The following is a 23,364-nucleotide window of genomic DNA, read 5'->3' as shown; positions in this document are numbered from 1 at the left end:
GTGCACTTTGGATTGTGCTTGTCTGGGGGAGCACCGGCCTTTAAAATCTTTCTGAGTCCTGGTCTAATTTCAGGTTGTATGATTGGCTGGCTGTAGTTGCTGAGTCATAGTCCTTGGTTTTAAGTACCATCTCTGTGATGTAAATTAGTGCTGGTGGTGTTATCACCAAGCTCAGAGCTCAAACCAACAACATAACTACCAACCCAAACTACTAATATTCAAAGATATTTCAATATGGCAGAAATGGCTGGGTTCCTATGTACAATGTGTTCCTATGTACTATTTTAACAGCAACTATTGTCACAAGAATATTTTATTTATTATTTATGGGATAAAATCCTAATGGACTCAACAATATCATCTACAATAGTCAGTAATCAAATTTCCAAATGTTTAACATCAGTGTAAGCAATAGTATCCTTAATTTCAATTTGATGCTTGAGGAGATTGTCATTCATGAAAAACTCATAAGCAATGTAATGGCATCATGAGTCTCTAGACTGTAAGATTTTTGTTACATTTTTAGTTTCATAACTGTAGAAAAAAAATGACTATATTTCAGAACCTGCAAATCACAAATCCCAGTATGAATGTTAAGAATTACCAGAATCAGGATGATTTAATTACTCTGTTGGGTGTTTTATTATTCTGTTGTTTTACTGTAATTACTCTGCAGATCAGAGAGAGTTAGTTTATTTTTAATTATATCAAAAACTCCTTCCAAATATCAGCAACATTTGGGGAAATTGCCTGTCCCACAACGGAGAAGATGCAGATGTTGGTTTTGAAAAGCAAATATAGACATTATTCTATTAACAAACTTTCAAATTGCAAACTTTTGCCAATATGAACAAACCTTTCCACACCCAGAAGTTGGGAGAAGGCAGGAAAGGGCCAGCCTCCCTTGCACCTCACATGCTGTAAAAGAAACCCCTCCTGAACCCTCTTGACCCTGGGATCCTTTAGGCTGGAGTTGCAAACAGGCGCATCACACTGACAGCCTCACAACAAAATCTTGCTTGCCTGTTGAACTTGCAAACGAAATAGACTTATGAACACTTTCTCAGTATATATATAAATAGGGCAGAGGTGAAATGCTCCCGGTTCAGACCGGCTCGGACGAGTAGGTGGCGATGATGGCCGGTGGTTTGGAGAACCGGTAGCAATGGAAGCTGGAGGCTCCGCCCACCCACCCCATTTCACGGAGTTGGGGAATGTACCATTCCCCGACTCCTACTGCCCACCTTTCTCCCGCAGCTGGCTGTCAGGGAAGGCAAGCACCCGAAAGGTACCGGAGTTGCTCACTCTCTTTCTTGAATGAGCCACTCTGGTCCACGCGCCGGCTGCACAAGCACACACTGTTTATTTAATTCAGTGGCAGGTTGGATGTGCACTTGCGCAGCCAGCGCATGGACCAGACCGGCTCATTCAAGAAAGAGAGTGAGCAACTGCGGTACCTTTCGGGCACTTGCCTTCCCTGACAGCCAGCCGCGGGAGAAAAGTAAGCAGTAGGAGTCAGGGAATGGTGCATTCCCCGACTCCAGGGAATGGGGCGGGTGGGTGGAGCTGTGAGAGAAAGGTAAGGACACGCCGGCAGAATAGAAATTTAAAAAGTTTTCCTACTGGGTTCTGTGGGCGTGGCTTGGTGGGAGGGGGTCTTGTGACTGAGTGGGCGTGGCTGAGTGACTTTGAGTTGGCCATGCCCACTCAGTCACAGGACACTCCCCCCACCAAGCCACGCCCACAGAACCGGTAGGGGAAAATTTTAGATTTCACCCCTGAAATAGGGGACTACCAGTAGCAGATCTTGTTTGAGAGCCAGTTGGGTTAAGGCATCAAACCAGAAACTGCCAAACAATAAATTCTAGTCCTACTTTAGGCATGAAGCCAGTTAGGTGATCTGCCAGTCACTCTCTCTTAGCCCTAGGAAGGAGGAAATGGAAAATCACTTCTGAAAAACCTTGCCAAGAAAACTGCAGGGACTAGTCTAGGCAATTGACAAAAGTTAAAAACTGATTCAAAAACATAATCAAAGAAAATCTTTTTTACAATAATCTTGTTTAGTATTCATTAATTGCATTTAATGAATAATATCTATGGATGCATTAATAATGTTCATGTTTCCTACAGTGCATTACTATGAATGTCTCAAAATTAAATCTCAGTGAGTTCAGTGGGGCTTTCTAGTAAAAAAAATGTATATAAAATGGCAGTTTATCCACTCATTCATTGGGGTGCCATTAAACTCAATGGGCTTGTTAGGATATATGTATAAGACAGTCCTATTAAAATCCAAAAACTGAAAGATTCACCAAGTATAAAGAAAAGACAAATGGAAAATTTGAACTGGAGTTACAATTTCTCAGCATTCTATATGTACTCAGGTTTGAAATCCTGAGAGAATTCTTAATTATTTTTTTGAATCTTAGTAAGTTCCCCTATATACCTTTAAAATGTTTTTTTGCAGGGCATATCTGCATTTGCTATTCTGTTACATATTTCTGAAAATCAGAATGTGATTTTTAGAATGCCTATATCGGTCAGAGATCTCCGGTTTTCTTGTTCCTAAAATCAAACTTCTTTTTAATCATTGGAAGTGATCCACGGTTTTAATGGTTTTGCACCATTTAACATACATTGCAAATGCCTCTCTGTTCATTTATAGTTCTACAATGCATTTAAATGCATTCAGGTTCATTTACTGGTTGTAATTACAGAAAAAAAATCCTTGGATTATTCTCCCTTACCATCCTAAATCCTTGTCTAATGAAACAAACAAAAAAATCTAGTTAGGCAGCCACTAAATGTTTCACCAACAATATAGTCTGTTAACACATATATTAAAGTAGTTTTTGAATTTGAGAAGGGGTGTATGAGACAAAACTATATTCCATCAATACCGACTTCCTGGTGAAACAAACAAATTTCATTTTATTGAGTAAAGTAAAAAGATGCACTAAAGAGCTGTAATAATGAGTAATCATAGAGATATAGCAAGAAATATGTTAAATTTTCATCTCTTACTCAGAGAGCCTGAATAAACTAGCAACAGAACTATTCAAAACACCAAAGTAAATCTCCCAATCTACAATATGATGATGATCAAAGCAGCAAGAAACAGATCATACCAAGGTAAAATCAACAACCCACTTAACTCTTTTGATACTCTACTGACTGCTTTTTTGTTTGTTTGTTTGTTTGAGAATAGCACTTAACAATAGTATTTAGACTTAAATAGCACTCTCTAAGCAGTTTACAGAGGCATGAACTTTTACTATTTGAAAAGAGATTAGGGAAAATTTTGTAAATGAAAATGGAGATATAAAATACTAAGTGGTTTATTTTTATAACCCTTGCTGGACTTTTGATTATTATTAAGATACGCTGAAGATTTAGAGATGGACTTATAGAAAATTAGGTGAGGCTTGAAATGAAGAAATATTTGGTTGACTTTTAAGAGACTGTGATAAGTTATTGATGTTGATTACACTTCCTGGAGATGAACACTTCATTATATTACTTTTACTTGTTTAATATAATCCTCAATAAAATTACTGAAAGGCTATTAATTATAGTGTGTGGATACAGCTAATATATAATACAAACATATACAAAACATTAGTACATTTACTGAAGAAAATTGCCTTCTATAATCTGGAATAGAATCACAAGCAATACCAAAGGGCATATTGGATGCATTCAATGTCAAATGTACCTGGAGAAGTAATTCTTTTTCAACAACTTCTTCAGTCTTGCTGATAAGTCGTTTCTGAAGTGCATGTATCTTCTGTATCAACTCATAAGTACTTGGGTCACTGGCCTAAACAAGAGGAATATTTTCCTTGGTTAGTTGAAACTTCTAAGTATAATAGTATTGGTGTAGATACTTTCCACACCAATATAATAAAACTTGTTAAAGAATAAATAATGAAACTTTAATTGTGTTAAATCATAAATGACTTGTCATAAGAAAGATTGGGCAGAAAAGACAAGTTTGTATAGGTAGTTGGTGACAGCTCACATGAAATTTCTACTTCTTAGGTTACTAATTTGGACTATCAGGTCTAAATTGCTTCCACAAAAGGCGATTGTGAAGTCTTCATATGGAATATTTATTTATTTTATTTTATTAGTTTGTCAAAAATGTACAAGATAGCAGGTATAAATATGAATATAGACATGAACAAAGGAAATGAATACAAATAAATGGGGGCAGTAGGACAGGGACAGTAGGCACGTTGGTGCGCTTATGCACGTCCCCTTTATGGACCTCTTAGGAATGGGGTGAGGTCCAAGGTAGACAGTTTGAGGTTGAAGCTGTAAGGGTTTGAGGAGGTAACAATGGAGCCGGGTACAGCATTCCAGGCATATATTTAGAGTTTGAAGAGAAACATAGGCAGGCTCAGAACAGACTGTTGGAAGATCCATTTTAAAAATGTCTATTCTTTAACCAATTATCAATTCAAGGGAATTTCGGATTTAATTATACCTCTAATTTTCTCCATCTGTGAACATTCATTGGATTTTCCAGCTCTTCTTCCAAGGCTCTACAGCGCGTCCGTTCCTTCAATAACTCCTTCTGCATATGATAAACTTCCTGCCTTCAAAATAGATTCAATGTAAGTATCATGAACTCGGTTAATGAGCTCATATTTAAAAGCTTGTTTAGCTCTCTCCTCTGCTAAAAGATATTTGTACAATCATCATTAACTCTGATGCTTTCTGACATATTTTTACTGATCCTGATATGTTGTGTCTGATATATTTTGGAGAAGTTTCAATTACTGAAATAAAATAATTTTACCGATTATTATAAATGACTTTATGGTAAATGAGTTTTATTATACTATTTTCAGATTCCCTATTTGCTTCTTGCCAAATATTATAGTAAATGTCATTATATAAATAAAATTCACCACATCTTTTCTCAAGAGAAAAATAGAGAATCTGAAAATAGTATAATAAAACTCATTTATAATAATTGGTAAAATTATTTTATTTCAGTAGTTGAAACTTCTACATATCAGGATCAGTAAAAATATGTCAGAAATCCAACTCTGTAATTCTGTAATTCTGTTATACCCTGATTCCCCCAAAATAAGACTTCCCCTGATAATAAGCCCAATCGGGCTTTTGAGCATATGACAATAAGGCCAAGCGCTTATTTCAGGGTTCAAAAAAATATAAGTCAGTGTCTTATTTTTGTTTTCTAAATTAAGCAATAGGATACTGGCACTCTGATTTCAAAAACAAATGAAATACAAAATGGGGAAAAAAAAACTGTTGAAATCTTCAGATTTTATTTAGGATTTTGTAGTAAAATACCTATGCTCATAGAGTAGATCTCAAACTTACTTTCCCGATGTACCCTAACGCCACTTTCTACTTTGCGCAGTGGCTTTGTTACTACCAATTATCTTCCAGAGACTTTACTTGCTATTCTCCCCCTAACCCTGGCTTTTGTGAGTGCAATTGGAGATACACACGCACTGGCCCGCCACTTCCACAGCCCAGTTCTGAATGGTTGAAGGCCTGAAAATGGGCCACGGCCTGGGAGTTGAGGACCCCAGATCTAAGTAATTCACTGAATTGTAATACCTTCATGTTGTTGTTTATCAAGTTTATTTGCCAGACATATAAACAAAGGTAATATTTGAAATGAGTGTAGTTTCAGAAATTTTATGTTAAATCGTTATTGCTTTTTCATGACTAGTTGTCAACCCTGCTAGGTACACCAGACCATGAAAATAACTCTAGCAGAAGGTTTATTTATTTATTTATTTTATTTTATTTATTTTATTTTATTTGTATACCGCCCTTCTCCAACAGGACTCAGGGCAGTGAACAGCCATGGTAAAACATAACATATAAAATTTAAAAGCAATTTAAAAAACATTAAATAATTTTGGCTATCCATTTAAAACAACCCGGATTAAAACCAATTACAAATTAAAACCGAAGGGATGGGATCAAGCCAGCCCGGCTAGGTGAAAAAGATTTGTTTTCAGGGCCCGATGAAAAGTCCGGAGGTCTGGTATCGTGAGTATCTCTGGGGGTAGGTCATTCCAGTAATTAAAACTACTTTTATTGAATTAGCTATAATTACAGAATCTTGCAAGTCTGATTTACTGTACCTCCTCATATTTCTTATACTTCAATGAATTAGAAAGGTGTCTGTCTGAGCTGCTTCCAAATATTATCTGGATGTTCTGGCCTTAAAAAATATTTAAGCCCTTTGCTTAAGCAACAGGTTCTTCATATCTCCACCAAATTCATCTTCCATACTCTGTACACTATTGACTGATTTGTTTTAATTTAAATCTATATTATATGAAGTCACCCAAAGCAAATCCTTTTCTAACATACTGTAGCTGATATGACAATACAAATCTTTGTGATATGTGAAAAGAAACAATCCTTGGCATTATGCCAGCTAAGTACACACACTGTTTCTACCTTAGTTCTTCCACATTAGCCACACTCTTGCCAAGTATCGCCTTTTCCCGCCGAAGTTTTTTTATCTCCAACTTAAGTAATCGGATGTCTTCTAGTCTTTGTCGATACTGCATTTCTCCCTTATTGAGAATTGATTGCTGAATTTTTATCTTCTCATACAGAAGAGCTAATTCATCATTACGACGAACTAATTGGCTCCCCAGAATGTCCCTTTCGCTAATAACCTGCAAATAATACCAACAAGACATAATTTTACTATTCATAATGAAACATCTTCACTGGCAAAAGCATACAGCTTCAAAATATTACATATCATCAATACACTATTGGGAATGTATTGCCAATTGTTGTTTGTTCAGAAGGCTAGACTTTCAATTGGACTTAGTATGTTATTTCTACTTCCCATAGATTTCATTCAGTGGGTTAGTGCAATACTCTCCATCTAAGTTACATTGAACATTTTAAAAATGTTGTTGTTGTAACCTACTTGATCTAATTCTTTCTTTTGTCTTAATCTTTCTGCATCAGCTTCGGAAATAATTTTCAAGAGCTTTCTTTCTTCTTCCTCTTGTTTTTCAATAAAATGCTTTGTCTCCAGAGCCTGTTGTCTCATTTTAAGCAGTTCACCCTGACAGAAACAAAAGAAAGAGGAAAATAAATTGTGTTTATAACATCTTTCCACTTCATAAATTTGGAAATTTAAGACTGTTAAAGATACAATCTCATACGCTTATTTGACTTCTCCTGCTTTATTTGATTCAATTAGCTGATTCTCAAGAACAAATGAGATTTACTACAAAAATATAGAATGAACAAATGTTGCACTGCATGTCATACTGAAAAGAAACATATGTGATTTAAGCTCAATATATCATAAATGCAAAGAAAAAGTTAATCATAGAGACTCAATGATTCATTGTATGCAGAAATAATCCACCAATACCTTTACAATTCAAACCTGGCCAGAATTGTTGCCAATGAAAATATAATAAAATAGTGACTGGTGTTATTTGTAAAATTATAACCATTTAACATTTATTTTAAATTGACAATAAATCATACAGAAAGCTAATTATTATAATAAAACATTTGATCTCTAAATAATATATTCAGAAGGATGAAAGTACTTTTAGAAAAAGCTGACAATTACGGCAGCAGTCAGGGTCATTTTTCAAGTTCATACACTGTTGAATAGAAAGCAACAGACTACATAAAAGTATCACAATATACTTGAGCACTACAATTTAACTACATCTACTTCAATGAGTTGCATGTAGAGCTTCCATTATGAACAGTTTATTGTTCTATAGTTGGACTACAGCAACTAAAGGTATGCAATATACAGATGAAGGATGAGGTCTTATAACTATTGTTTGTAGACAAGGAGAAGGAGGCAGAGATCACCTCCCTTAACCAGGGAGCTAGTCTCATTTTAAAATATTTAACAATGTAGAGGGGACAAAGTTGGTATTAAAACATAGCACACATTTCTCCAGTCATTATGCCACATCCATGTGACAATTATGTGAAGAGTAATTCAATTCATATCCTATCTTAGACCAGACTCCAATTTACAGTTTGATATCTACAAGGAAAGAAGGTAATCCAAAATATAATCAGTTTCTGAGATTACGTCTGTCACCTGTCCCAGCACTTTAGTCTGTGTTAAGGTAAATTTCACTGAGTTTATTCTCAAAGAATGATGCAAATTGTATACTGCAACCTACCAACTATTTTAGCTCTTCTCTAAATCATATTGATGAAAGAAACACCATACAGTATGGAAAAGTAAAACCACATTGTTGTGTGTATATGAAGTTACAGCAATATTTTTGCTGTCTCCAGTGTTGTAGAGCCTGTGTTTAAGTAAGTTTCAATTTGTGCTCAATCTAATATTTCCAGAGAGGTCCTGCACTAGCATGCCAATGTTGCCCTATCCCCTTCATTACTCTCAGATCCCTAGGAAATCAAAAGGCTCTGTACTGGCATCCTCTAAAAATGTCATATTTAATCTAAAAAGGGAGAAAAATAATAAAAATAAATGGGAAACAATTATTTTAATGATGGTTTCATAACTGCCCAGTTAGTAGCCATTTTTAAACAATAAATAAGAACAAGAATATTTTATTTAGAAAGCAGAGATTATGTTTTTATTTTCTTTATGAAGCCAAATATGGAAATTCTTATTGAATACTCCTCGGCTTTTAACTTATTCTTATTGAATACTCCTCGGCTTATAACCATTTCTTTAGCAACAGTTCAAAGTTACAGCGGCACTGAAAATAAATGACTTATAGTCAGTTCCAACACTTACAACTGGAATTTGTATTTTAACTTTTTGAATTAAAAAATAAATAAAAGACAACCGCTGTAGCATCCCCCGTCATGTAGTCAAAATTCAGGTACTTGACAAGAGGCATGCATTTAGGACGGTTGCAGGGTCCCAGGTTCATGTACCGCCTTTTGCGACCACAGTTGGCTTCCAACAAGCAAAGTCAATAGGGGAAGAAGGATTCACTTAACAACCATGTGATTCACTTAACAATCACAGTGATTTACTTAACAGTGGCAAAAAATCATCAAATTGGATTATTCACTTAACAACCACCTTGCTTAGTAATGCAAATTCTGGTCCCAAATTTGGTCATAAGTTGAGGACTAGCTTCATTTAAAAATATAAAGGAATAAGAAATATAGGCTTGTTTCTTATATTCAGCAAATCTTCCCTTAGTGAATGTTGCAAGGTAATATTATCATTTTCTTATTTGAAAGCATGTCAGCTGCTATTAGAGGCAAAGAAGTATTCTTCCTACATCTATGAAAGGGAAGATACAGCCATAAAGCTTCCAAAAACATAACATGCAAAGCTTAGGATAAAAAAAATATCCTGATGTCTTTCAAGAATTTAAGTTGACTGTGTAAAAAATTAAAATCTTAAAACCCTTATCAATAAAATTTTGCCACAGTAAACAGCTATTCTTAAACTTCCAAGAACCCTGCCATCAATGCAAACCTAAACATACTAATTTGACAATACAATGTTTTAGGTATTCAGAAGAAATTCCATTCATATCAAAGTATATACCTTCAAGCCAGTTACCAAATGACAGCAGACCACAGACATTTTTATTACTGATAAAGCAATAAAAGAGAAGAGCAATCAAGCTGCTGTCAAATTGTTGGCAAATGACTCCATAATGATAATGCAGCCTTGCCGTCTAGTTAAAACAGGTTTTGTGTAATCTGAAGCTCTGAATGCCTTCTCCATCATTGATATAACAACTCTCAGGCAGATAGAGAATCCACATTCTTTACCTTTTTAAAAAGATTTATTGATATCCTGTTATAACAGTAAAGGTGCTGATGACAGAAAAACCCCATAACAGTTAATGAACAAAAAGAAAGTAAACCCATAAAATGGCAAAACAGAGATTTTTCCCTTTTTATTGAATATAAATGTCATGTGCTCAAAATTGTTTCTCTTAATCTTTAAAGGAGAAAATTGGACTGAATTCATGGGTTAGAATCATGCAGTCAGACTATGCTAAATTGTGTGGCTTTCACTAAAAGAAATCATTTTCTACTTTTCTTTTTCTTTTTTTATTTATTTGTTATTTTTATAAATAACTCAATATCCTACACACCTTGCTCCTCCTCCACAAGAGCAACCCTGTGAGGTGTGTTCATCTGAGAGAGAGTGACTGGCCCAAAATCACATAGCTGGTTTCATGGCTAAAGGGGATTGAATTTACGGTCTCCCACTTTCTAACTCAAATGTGTAGTTTTCCACTGCTTTTCAATCACAAATTTCTTTCTGAGCAACAGAAATACCTTTCACAAAGTTTCCTTCACATGGAATTAGTAATTAAAATATATTTTATTTCTAATATATTGTGGTAATACGATAAAACTAATAGTGCTGTATAGTTTTTCAAAGGACAAATGTAAATAATTATCAAAACTAAACATAAATCACCTCAATGTCAAGTGAATCCACATATTCAATTTTCCAAACTCCACAATTTGAAATTTTTTTTATTTCCTGGTTTTGCCTTGTCTTCTATCAGCATTCTTATTTCCTTTATTGTCTTTTCTACTAAATATGCTCCGAGATCAGCCTGTCATTATTCAAATTATTTTATTCTCAGATTAATCTCATTGGATAACTTAAATAATGTTTTCCTCAAGCTATCTTGAAAGCATTAGATACAAAAATGTATGTAAATATTGTTGCTGTATAAAGAATTGTGTATAAATTACCAGCAGAACTGACACTAAATGACAGCAAGATAGTAATTAGTAATTGAACTGATTATAGGCAAATCAACTGATAAAATATAACAACTTGCTGTTTAGGAAATAAGGTATCAATTGGCTCACCTGCTTTATGTCCATGTTCTTGTTCATTCTTTTCTTTGAATACAACTGCAATATATTGTTTCACCAATCTTGTAACTAGCCATTTTTCTTGATGGGGAATTCCCTTAACTTATTGGTAAATTTAGGAACTGGGATTACACTGGTGGAAATAGTTCAATTAGCCAAATAAATTTAGATTACAGAGGGTCAGAATTTGTATCTAGCATTAAAGATCAGAAATTGAAGTCCTGAAAAGCCCTTTACTAAGAAGGCAGTGTACTGAAAAAAAGTTCAGAAAGAAAAAAAAATAACAAATCATTATGCTCCTTTCCATTTCCTAATCTCCATTCATTCATATTTTCCTTCTCTCATAATTTTTATAATATGAATGCAATTTTATCTCTCCAAAAGGAGAAGATCCTAAGACACACGATAACATACCATGTGCAGGTACAGAGTGACGGTAGGGCAGATGATGCAAGAAACATACTCACAAGGAGGCCACATCATCTAAAATGATTCTTTATTTCTAAAGAGCTTAGGTGTACTTCTTCTGTTGAAAGTACCTTACCTTTAAGGCTTCTTTTTCTTTTTCTATCCGCTGGTGATCCAGATGCACTTTCACAAGGGCTGCCTCCTTGACAGAAATCTCTTCTTTCAGCTGATCAACCTGGTGTGTCATAATCTTTAACTTCTTTCTCATTTCATTGATTTCATCCTAATTGCAGAAAGTCAATGCTCATTACTGGTAACCTTTGTATAAATACAGGTTGACCTGAATGTTACAATTTCTAATACTAATCACATCTCTGCCTATTTACGAAGATATCAATGAGAAAAAAGAAGGAATAGGTTTTATAAAAGCACCTGGTGTACTTAGTTTGTGTAGTTCCTGATAAAAACGTAAGTTTTCCTCCCCAGTAAATATAGACTGCGGGTTGAAATTTTTCCTTTCCCATAACCTTTGAAAAAAATGAATGCTCAAAAAGAGGCTAAGGCTGAAGCAAATTAATACCAGAGCTTTCACTTACACTTGTTATCACTTACAAAGAAACCTCTCTTTAAAATGAATAGCAACGAGTCAACTATTCAGCCTCGTAAAATGAGATTAGTATTACTCAAAAGACATTTTAAGTAAAAATAAAACATTTTTAAAATAACTACTATGTAAGAATGACAAATGATAACCAATCTTCTGAAATGCTGTATGTATTTTACATTGAGTAGACTCTTAACTCTATCATATATAAAAATCTGTATCTGTGAAATTTCATACAGTACCATGGCTTTAATTTAAAGAAAATATGGCAGATGCAAGTTCCCGCAATAGCAATCGGGAAGTAAGTCATGAGGGTAGAGCTGTCAAGGTCAAAGGCAAACAGCTTTGGCACCAGACCAATTCATTCCACAAAGAAGTACAGGTGAGCACCACTCCTCCTGTCCCCAATGGATGCTGACAACCCATTGCAACACACAGGTAGGGGAGATATAAAAATTAAAACTTGCTTCTAATTTAAATAGGGATTGTATGTTATACTTGGCAGTTGTTGACCTTCTTTCTAAATGATTTTCTTACTCCTTGCAATATCTGCATAAAAATAACTGCCTCCATAGCTTCTACTGTAATATCAACCAAGAGAAGCATGACTGCTAGAAAAATACAAGAGCTGAGGAAAAAATGTACTTTTTTTGCTTGATGATAGTGAAGATGATTTTCAACTAGCTGAATTGCCTAAGATTTCATCTTTATTTTTCTATGATGTCTAATTCAGTTCAGAAATCTATCATTTTCAGAGCATTGCATTCAGCAAAAATAGATAATGGTAGATAAGACCAGTAATCAGTTTCATCTTATCAGGAAGGCCTTCATTCCTTATTGAATAAGAAAATAACTCCCCAAGTAATATAGGAAAATGAGAAATTGATGTAGTTTTACTTTTGAATAGAATGGTAAGAAATTTGCCAGCACCGATTAAGAGAGCTAACTTTTAGTGAAATAAATACAAGGCTTTGGAAAACAAATTTCATTAAATTCTTGGTCATTTTTGGACAGAAAACCCATGTCTTTGTGAAGAAATCTTTGTTTCAGAGAAATCAGATATGTAATATCTAAGAATATGACATAAAATAAGAAATCTTTTTATGTAAAGACATAAAATTGGGTAGCATGATAATATGCATTAGTCATCACTACTACCAGTTGAACAATTCTAATGAAAACTGGAGACATTGCAGCCTTGGGTCAATACCCAAAATACTCCATAAAACAACAGCTCCATAAAATTAATGTCAGGTATTTGACAGAATATGGTTTCTAAAACATATATCAGCTAATGCTCACCTATGTCAAATGTTTGGTAAATAGTCCTCTCATTTGCTACTATAAATCTCCAGATCACTTTTAGAAGACATATCATTCAGCTACACTACTGTACCCATGGGACTACATGAGATCTGACTCAATGTGCCTTTCGGTGTCCTTTTGTCATCAAATACATATGCAAAAGGTTGTCCTCTGAGAGCATTTAGCCAGAAAATTATTTTCATAAGTACCACTAGGGTAATTAGTATGCTTAGTATAATTAAGAAAAACAAAAATGTGGAAAATATCACAATAGATTGAACTTCATTCAAAAATATTATCTCAAACCAAAATTAAGAGGAAGAAGCCAACGAAAGTGCTTTTTGATACCTGAGCTTCAATTAAGTTTTTACTATAGAGGTTTCTGTCTGATCTCACAGCTTCATAGAGATTTTGTTGCTGTTTTAATTTTGTTTCAGACTCTGCTATCTTCTTTTTGTAGTCAAAAATCTGCATTTCCCGTAGTTTGATATCTTCCATGTGGTGAAGGACCTGTTACAGAAATCATAAAATTAACACCACCTGTATATAGAATATGCTATGGATAGATAAAATTGATTTTTGTAAGGGCTTCCCATCATGTTATCAATACAGCAATATTGGGTAGCTTGTACTGTGAATGAGTAGCCCATTCCCAGTAAACCCTTAGGAAACTGAACGCAGTGTCAACATTTCAAATTCAATATCTTAATACTTTTGTGTCCAATAAGGAAGATTTGGCTTGAGGATGAATTCTTTTTTACAAATTTCTTTTACAGAACAAAGCTACTGAATCTACAATTTAAACATAGAAACAAATACTATGGATGCTTGCGTTATCATTTTCCAACTTAAAATCCATTAATTTGTAAAGAAGGAAAATAAAATATTTTTTAAAAAAAAAGATAAAAGAATGAAAACCTAAAATAAGCAGTTCTTCCTGTAACATAACTATCTGTATTTTCAAAATTTAGCCAGTATTTTTTGTTGTTGTTACTGATGTTGTTCCTGCTGTTGGTTTTTAAAGAAAATAAGCATCTTTATTTTATGGAGAAAATATAGTGACACATAAGCTACTTTATTGCTTTAAGGGGTTGTTATATTACAAAGCTGGAAAATCTCCTGGCCACCATTTTTATATAAACACAGAACTACAGAATTTTAATCTAATGCCTCAAGAGTTGCTTGCTGACTTGATGAAACTATGTATTTCCCTAACAATATTCAACTCTTCTTTTTTGGACACAACAGCAGCTATCTTCACTGCACGTGAGATATTGGATAGGTTAGAAGACATTTTATCACTTTGTTTTAGTAGAGTGATTTCTCCTTCATGGTAAGGTTTTATTACAAGTTATATTTGCAAAAATTTGCATATTTTATTCCATAACATTCATAGAACTGTTTCAAAATAAAGGAAGATAGAAACAAATAGCTCTCCCTTCAAAAATAGTACATTTAGCTACAAGCTAGAATTAAACCAAGAAGTCTCTTATTAACCAATATTTCCTAAATTGTCACAATAAAGATACTATTGTTATCAAGCAAACAAATTGATTTTGTTGGTAAACTTAATTTCCAAAACACATAGTTAACCAAAGTATGGTTATCTATGTGTTTAAGCAAGAAGTAAAGGGGCTGCATATTTGAGCAAAAATTCATTAATATCTCAATTACTTTGAACCAATATATAATTATATAAGTATAGCATCTGACATGAGTTACTTTTCAAATGAATTTGGCATGGCCCTAACTCAATGTGAAGTTTCCAAAAGATGCCCTAATTTCAAGGTTAGGGCATCAAGGTAATTTCAAGTTGCCACTCAATTTGTTTCTATTCCAGAATTAAATTTGTGCTATCTATATTAATAACTGAAAGTATATGGTAATAAGCACTTCTGAGGTAATACTTGTTATTCACATCTGAAGTGTGAATACCAGGTGTTCTGTTCCATACATTATAATAGTTATATATTAAATATCTTTTATTTTGAGAACTAATCTTATGCAGTGGACAGACTCTCATTTTGGTTAAAAACAGCTATCCATATTACCAATCCACTGTGTCTGAAAAGGAAAAATAACCATAGTCATAGTTATTTCTTTCATAATAATTCTTGGGAATCATTTTGCACATTATATAATATTCACAAATCACAGTATTAAAATAATCCCCCCGCAAAGGGAATTTAAATGACTAGCTTCTTTGAAACTGAAGTCAGCAGGAGAAGATGATTTCTTTTTGGCTACCTCAAAAGGAAGTATATATTTAAGTGGTCACTATCTCTCTCAAATAATCTCTTATTTAAAAAATTGCATTAATTCTGTAGTTATGTAGTCTGAACAAGTTATCATCCACTATAGTGTTTCTCTTATCTCCACACCTGATCTACATTAGTTTCTCTGCTAATTTCTAGGGAATCCTATATTTCAAACTATATTTGACAGCAATTAGGGTGCTGATGGGGAAAGTACCTAAAAAAGAAAACAAAGTGAAACAAATACAACAAATTGCTTTTGTATTCATTGGACATTCTCTGATTCAGAAAGTCTTTGATATTATGTCCTTTTAATCTCTTTTTCATGCTGAATTTGTTCAAGAATCATTAAATACTAAGTCTGCTAATTTAAATATGTATAACTGTATGACTAATGCAAATGTGATTTGAGAAATACAAAATTAAATGATAGAATACTGGTTCTTTCCAGCAAAATGGTTCAGTAAAAACTTCCATTGATATACTTCCTTTAAATCACATATCTTTTGATCATACAATACATATATATTTGGAGGGTGATTGCCTGGATAATTATGATTGTGAGCTTGGTGTCACTATATTTTGGACAGAACATACATATAGAACTTTTTTTAATCCAAAACTGACCAACCAATGAAATCATATGCCACCTTTCTACCCTTCTCTCATCCCACTGTTTGGTAGTGTTCCCCTCCTCCTCAGTCCATTCTCTCTACCTATCAGAGAAGTAGTTCTAAAGGGAAGCTATTCAGCTGAGCAATGAGGAGGAGATAGAATATCAGCACATAACTATTCCTCCCCATAAAGAAAAAATAATATTTTCAATTTTCCTTTCAATTTCTCTTCTGTCACACAACAAGCTCTTAAGGAGTTGGCCAGAAATATCATTATATACAATGTAATCAGTAACCCATACTTGGTTATAGAGAAAAAGAGGGTGGAGGATGAAGCAAAATCGGCTGAGTGATCGATTGCAGAGGTTTTGAAACAGGCTGGGTGTCTTGCAGCTGATATTTGAAAGGGCATGGCTAGCCCTTTAGTGAATTAATTTCATGGTGGCTGGAATTGAAATGGCAAAAGCTATAAAGAAAGAGTTTAGGAGCTATAAAGAAAGAGTTGGAGGGCCATGTTTTCCACAAGCAGAGACCAACTTACTCTTACAACTTATTTGTCCTAACAGCATAGAGGAGCACTATCCAGGAAGCAAGAAATGTTTAGAATATTACTATTTTGAATGGTACTAGGGTACCTTTCGGTGGATGAATTGTGCTTTTAGTGGCATAAAAAGGGGGAGAAAACAGCTTTATAATGAACTATAAAAATATGCTTGGCATTAATAGGATAACTAACAAAGTTTTTGTTATTAGGTATTTTGGTGGCACTGTAATCCATTAATGCAGAAAGTTAGTTTACCCTGTTAAAAACTTGTGTGTTGAAGAAAATAGACTTCATGATACTTCCTAGTAATTCTGGAACCTCTTATTTTAATTTTCCATTCCTACATTTCTGCTAATTAACAAATTCCCATACAGCCTTCTCATAATATCTGTTCCTTAGAAATACTCAAATATTCAGTCTAGTCTTCCAATAGTTTTCTATCACAAGACACATAGTATAATTTCTTTTATTAATTTTAATTTACTTCCATTCAGCACGGCCCTGTGGTTTCATCATACTTGGAGGATATCAAGTTAAGAAAGGCTAGTTTAGGTGTGGCTTCCCCTCCCCCACCTTTTTTTTCAGATTATTATCTACAGATATCAAAGTAAGAAGTTATATGAATGACACAGATGAATTTTATTAAAAGCCTTTTGTTCTAAAGACCACTGAAATGAATGAAATAAAATCCACATTTACAATCACGAAATTAAGTATATCTTACAAAAAAACGTTCTCCTACCTTCTGTGTGAGATCGCTAGCTTCATTAATGTAACGATCTCTCTCTTTCTCCAGCTGAAATATAATCTTCCTCTGTTTCTGAGCTTCATCTTTATAATTCTGAATTTCTTCTTCTAGATTTTTCTTGGACTGTTCATGGAGCTTAACAAGGTTCATCTGTTTTTGAGTGACGCTAGCAGCCTTCAGTAAGTTCTATAGAAAAAAAAAACCATGCAGCAAAATCTAATAATGCCAGATACTCAAAATCAAACTAAGCATTGAATAATTTCTAGACCAATGCCTTTAACTGCTTTAACTGCTACAACAAACCGGTTCTCATACTGGAGATCTATTCTTACAAAATACACATATCTCTGAAACAGCTTGAATATACTGTAGAGTCAGTAAACGTGATAAATGTGTAGAAACTTTAAAACTATAAAAAAAAAGTGGAAGGAGATAACCAAATAAAACAGAAAAAAAGTATCATTCCATGTGGAATCCTTAGTGTTCCTTGATCGTGGTTGATTGCTTGCAGATCTTTCAATATCCATTAAGTGTTGTACCTTATGATTCTTGACGAATGTATCTTTTCTTTTATGTACACCAAGAGCGTATGCACCAAGACCAATTCCTTGTGTGTCCAATCACACTTGACCAATAAAGAATTCTATTCTATTCTATTCTATTCTATTCTATTCTATTCTATTCTATTCCACTAAATAACTTAATCAGTTATCTGGGTTACATCAGTTATGTAGGTAAAATCACCAAATGTCTCCACAGTGGAACCTTGAGCTATACCATATTTTTCACACTATAAGATGCTCCAGACCATAAGACGCACCTAACTTTTGGGGAGGAAAACAAGAAAAAAAAATCTACCTCTGCCTCTGTCTCCCAGCAATTTGCCTCCTTGCAGCAAACAGCTTGGTGAGTTTCAGCACAGCCTGATTTAGCACAAGCAGCTGGTTGGTGTTGGATTGGCCTCCCAGAATACCACCGATCAGCTGTTCCAGGCTGCAGAAATCACTGCTGCCCATTGCCGCCATCACCACCCATTGCTGCCTCCACACACCCCATTTTCGGCCTCCATGCGTCCCATTTTTGGCCTCCGTGCACCCCATTTTCGGCCTCTGTGCGTCCCATTTTTGGCCCATTCCAGGTGGCGGGGATTGCCATCGCCTATCACCACCATACAGCGGCGGCGGCAGCAATAAACGGTGATAGGCAGAGGTGATAGCAGCGGCGATCCCCGTAGCCTGGATCAGCTGATTGGCGTTATTCCGGGAGGCCGATCCAACAACCAATCGGCTGCTCATGCTAAATCAGGCTGTGCTGAAGCTGACCAGGCTTTTTGCTATTTGCTGCAAGTAAATTGCTAGGAGGCAGAGGCCAGAGGGCGGGGGCCGGAGGGTGGGCGGGGCTTCGGCAACATTCGCTCTATAAGACACAGACATTTTCACCCACTTTTGTGGGGGAAGTGCATCTTATAGACTGAAAAATGCAGTATGTATTCCTTTCTATTGGAAAGAGAATATCATTTACCTGTGTCAAAAAAAAAAGGTTTTGGAATAAAGCAGAATATCTTTGGATAAGAGATAAAAATCATATTTAGATAGATGGACCTTCATTATTAAGGGAGGGGGAGATTTCTTCTGCTAGTCATAAAAAGATAAATTAACCAATGTAAAGAGGGGTGGAAGTATAAGAAGAAAAGGAGGGAAGGAGGGAAGTGGAACAGATATCCTGTCTTGGATCAAGGCCAGAAAAAAAAATGAAAGTAAGCAGTTTGCACTAAGAAAGTTATTATTTTCATGTTCCTGAGACCTGGAACAGGTAAAAGCACCAACATATCATCTTATGCCAACCAAAATATCATCTTATGCTACGTTAAAATATATTATCCCTTAATTATAAAACCATTCTTAGGTTCCTGGTATCTTTCACAATGTCATCATTTTAAACCACTATCACAGGATTTTTAGTCCTGTGTCAATTCCTCAAGTATATTTCAGCAAATAAATATCAGTGCCCTGTGAAATAGACACTATGAATTCCATATCTATATGAAACACTATCATAAATGCTTTCAAAATCATAGCATTTAATGCAACATATGCAGTTTTATTCTGTGTATGTATATGTGAGTATATATTTGTGTGACAGCACAACAGCTAAAAATCAGACAAAGAAGATAAAGATCAGATAAAGATTTGGGTGAACTGCAGAATCAAATGTATGTACGTACCTTGTTCAGGATATCCCTTTCTCTCACCAGTTCATCTATAGCCTTCTTATCAACCTCTGCTTGCTTTTTTGCAGCTTCCAGTTCTAAAGTACAAGAAAAAATGATGTATGTACTTAAATTGTATGAGAAATGAAACCTAACAGAATTGTTTCATTTTTCCAAAAAACTCCACTTGTTTCAATGTTCCCAAACGCCCCCTTTACAAACATAACAAAATGTTGCACTGTAGAGTGCCCTTGTTCAAGGCTGGGGCATCTTGCCCTCTTCTGAGATATTTCTTTCAACTCATCATTCACCACCAGTTTTTCATTCCTTTTTTTTTCCAGTAAGTGATTATTTCTTTGCCACAAGGAATCTTCAGTCCGAAGAGTTGGGATGCTCACCAAGAATACCGGACAGCAGGGCCCTAACCTGTAAACATGGGGAATTGACCCTATTTAATATAGTGGGAGATGCACACAGGAGAGAATGTGCCTTCAGATAACGTCTAGAGCCATGTATGGTCATGGCAGTTAATACCTTGAATTGCATTCAGAAGCCAATTAGTAATCAATGCAGCAGTGTCACCTGAATTTATCAAAACATGCCCATCCCTGCCCAGACTATCATATTCTATGCTGACTGTGGTTTCCAGGTGTTTTTTTTTTAAGGACAGCCCCATGTAGAGTTCATAACAGTAGCCCAAATAGGAATGAACAGGGCTTGAGTGACTGTGAGTAGGGCTTTCCAATCTAAGAAGGGTTGTTGTTGATAAACAAAATATAATGGGGCAAAAGGCTTCCTAGCCACAGCTGTTACCTGCCCTCACATAGAAGCTGTGAGTCTAGAACTCCTAAACTAGACAACCTCTGAGTAGGGGAGTGTAACTTCCCTAGAGTTATTAAGCCCACAAAGCCACTTCATATTGGCCAAATTCAATCAAAGCCTGTTCTCCTTCCACTCAGAACCTTTTTCTGTCTTTCTAGGGATCACTTCACATGAACACCTTCAGTGGGTCTGTAGACAAAAGAAATAAACCATAATTACATTGTGTTATTTTTATTTTTAAACTGCATTGGTGTCAATGGAGGTAGAAATGAAGGTTTTCTAAAAAAAAAAAAAAAGCAACTGTATAAAAAGTTATTTAAAACAAGCAAATATTAAGAAGCTGGAGGAGATTGATTTTATCTGAATACAAGTAATCCAGATCAGACCATCATATGTTCACATTTTAATAAGTAAATAGAGAAAATGGAGCAGAACCACACAAAAAACATTGTTTCTTACCCTTTTCCAGTCCAGCTATCTGATTTTTAAGGGTGTCCCTTTCAAATTCTGCCTGTGTTTTGTTCTCCTCTACAACACGTAATTTTCGCTGCATTACTTCTCTCATTTTAGTTAGCTTTCCAATCTCCTGACGCATCTGAGACACTTCATCTTCTCTTGTCTAGGAAAGACAGAATAAGAATAGAGAGATAATAATTAATATGAATTCTATCATATCTATTTGCTACTCTCTAGAGTTGGGAAAGTGAAAAAAATGATAATATTAAATCACAACAGTATAATAAACTTCCAAAAATATCTAAGACATAACTTGCATCCCTCATACTTTCTTTTCACCATTTTTTTTTCTTATTTAAACAAAGAAACAAAACCATGAACTCACCGCCCTCATGACACAGGAAACTTTTGTCACTACATCTAGCAATACTTATCTAAGGACAACTGGAAATAACTGCTAGACATTATTTTACTGTTTAGCCTTCTCTAGCATCTTCTCTGTTAAGTTAAATGACTACAGTAAAAGAAAGGCCTGGGACAAATCAGGATGCAGTCCTAAATATCTACCTTGCAACAGATCTTATTTAATCTAGGGCCTATTTCTGAGGGAGGCATTCATAAGATCATGCTACCAACCACTAAAAAATTCAAATGACATGTTTTTTGTGTGCATGAGTTTATAATGTGCCAAATTAAATATTTACATTTTCCCCATCCTACTGACCCCTAAACATATGCCTGGATTTAAATCCAAAGTTGAATAGGTGTTTATACGCTCATGCTACAACTTTCAGCACCTCCTTAAAATATGTTTCAGTGAAGGGACAATGGCAGATAGACAAGGTGCTTCGGGCAGGCCTGGGCATGCTGTCAGTACCTTAACTTGAACATATTTTCCTGGATTAAATATTGAGTATCCTAGACAATGAAATACCAATCAACACATTCCATAGTTGATCATAAATTGAGCATGTTTCCTCATGGCTATATTAATGTTCTCTCCATCACTGAGGACACAGAAAGTATGTCATGATACTTGGTATTGCCTCTGTAGCCAATCTTTACTATGCCTCAGCAATGAAAATGAAGAGTAGTGCTGTCCTTATAAATTTATTATGGGATAGTTGTTGTTGTTGTTGTTGTTGTTGTTGTTGTTGTTGTTATATATGGGACATGAATCATCCTCCATAATTTATAGTAAAGCTAGATTGGGGGCTTCTGGAGTGCCTCTTCAATTTAATCAATTCCCACCTTACACTCATCAACCAATCAAGCAAAAGAGGTTAATTTTTTCCCCCTACATATATGCAAACAAATACTATCTGATGGAAAGGCACTGATATGTAGAAGTTTTTGGTTATATTAGATAAAATAGTACTGATGAATGGTGGTATCATCAGTTTCATTTTGGAAAAAAATTGTCCAATGTTTTCAGATATGAACATTTCGGATCCAAAAAAAAGAATAGTACTAAATAAAAACAAGAAAAAGGTTAGAAACCAACATGGAATAGAAAAGACACAGTAATTGCCAATTACAAAAAATAGTATACATTGTTATGCAAACAATTCTTATACATGCTTATATTCAAGATCAAAGTAGACATATTAATTTTGTGAATTCATATTTCTGTTGTGTAAACAGCAGCTTACAGGGGAGAGAAAGAAGAAATGCTTTCCTTCACACTCATGTTTTTCTAAACCTATTCTTTGAATTTCAACAAAAATCTTAGTGCCGAATATCAAATATTAAAATATATGAACTGCAAATACTAATAACCCATAATAGATTATAATTTCAGAATTGGCATTATTCTGGATATTGCCCTGAACTTACTCTCAGTTCAGCGGTTTTCTGCTGATTCTCCTGCATTAGTTGTTCAATGGCTAAACTGTGTTGCTCATTTTCTAGCTGAAGCTTGGTATTTCTTGCTGTAGATTGTTCCAGTTCTTTCGTGGCTCTTTCATTCAGAATCTGCAAGATTATGGCATAAAGAAGTTAATTTCTTTGTAATCAGATTTTGCGCTAAACTCAGTTTGTTTCTGGTTATTACATGCTACTTATCACCATAACAATAATCTAATAGATGAGATATGTGATAATTGCTTGACAGCTGTAGTAGGAATGGAGCTTCTAACAAGTAACACTGTGAGTATAATTCTTTTTCTAGAATCAGTTGAAGGATAAATATTGTAAGTACGGTTTGCTATCTGGGAGACAAAATGTACATTTTCTGTAATTATTATAAATGAACAGGGTAGCCAAATGGTTTTAATCAGCAGTATTTAAAAGGAGATATGAATTTTAGCTACTCTTACATTAATGAAAAAGATTTATTGCTCAGTAGTAGAGGACCTTCTTTATAATTGCAAATAGATCCCAGATCCAGTTGCATCAGACCCAATTAGGATGAAGGTAATCAGAAATTTTAACATATGAACCTAGAAAAATTATTAGCAATAGGGCCATGGTACGTTACTAGTCAGAATGGCTTAATACCAGAGGTGGTATTCAGCAGGTTCTGACCAGTTCTGGAGAACCGATAGTGGAAATTTTG

General features: G+C 34.8%; 1 protein-coding gene across 1 annotated transcript in view; it reads right to left on the bottom strand.

Annotated features, from left to right (window-relative positions):
• Window positions 1-23,364, bottom strand: part of CFAP58 (cilia and flagella associated protein 58) — a 58,162-nt gene that overhangs the window by 23,234 nt on the left and 11,564 nt on the right. Inside the window, exons 6-15 of the mRNA XM_034440054.3 lie at window positions 22,644-22,781; window positions 20,811-20,970; window positions 19,545-19,627; window positions 17,315-17,506; window positions 13,508-13,669; window positions 11,387-11,533; window positions 6,944-7,084; window positions 6,457-6,680; window positions 4,490-4,601; window positions 3,716-3,820 (exon numbers count right to left, since the gene is read on the bottom strand). Coding sequence (XP_034295945.1) covers window positions 3,716-3,820; window positions 4,490-4,601; window positions 6,457-6,680; window positions 6,944-7,084; window positions 11,387-11,533; window positions 13,508-13,669; window positions 17,315-17,506; window positions 19,545-19,627; window positions 20,811-20,970; window positions 22,644-22,781 — 1,464 coding nt within the window. The remainder of the gene's footprint in view (window positions 1-3,715; window positions 3,821-4,489; window positions 4,602-6,456; window positions 6,681-6,943; window positions 7,085-11,386; window positions 11,534-13,507; window positions 13,670-17,314; window positions 17,507-19,544; window positions 19,628-20,810; window positions 20,971-22,643; window positions 22,782-23,364) is intronic.

Source organism: Pantherophis guttatus, chromosome 6, assembly GCF_059756535.1.
Source record: "Pantherophis guttatus breed Tessera chromosome 6, ASM5975653v1, whole genome shotgun sequence".
Taxonomy (NCBI): domain Eukaryota; kingdom Metazoa; phylum Chordata; class Lepidosauria; order Squamata; family Colubridae; genus Pantherophis; species Pantherophis guttatus.
Note: the sequence above shows the minus strand (reverse complement) of the source record. Positions and strands in the feature narration are given on the sequence as shown.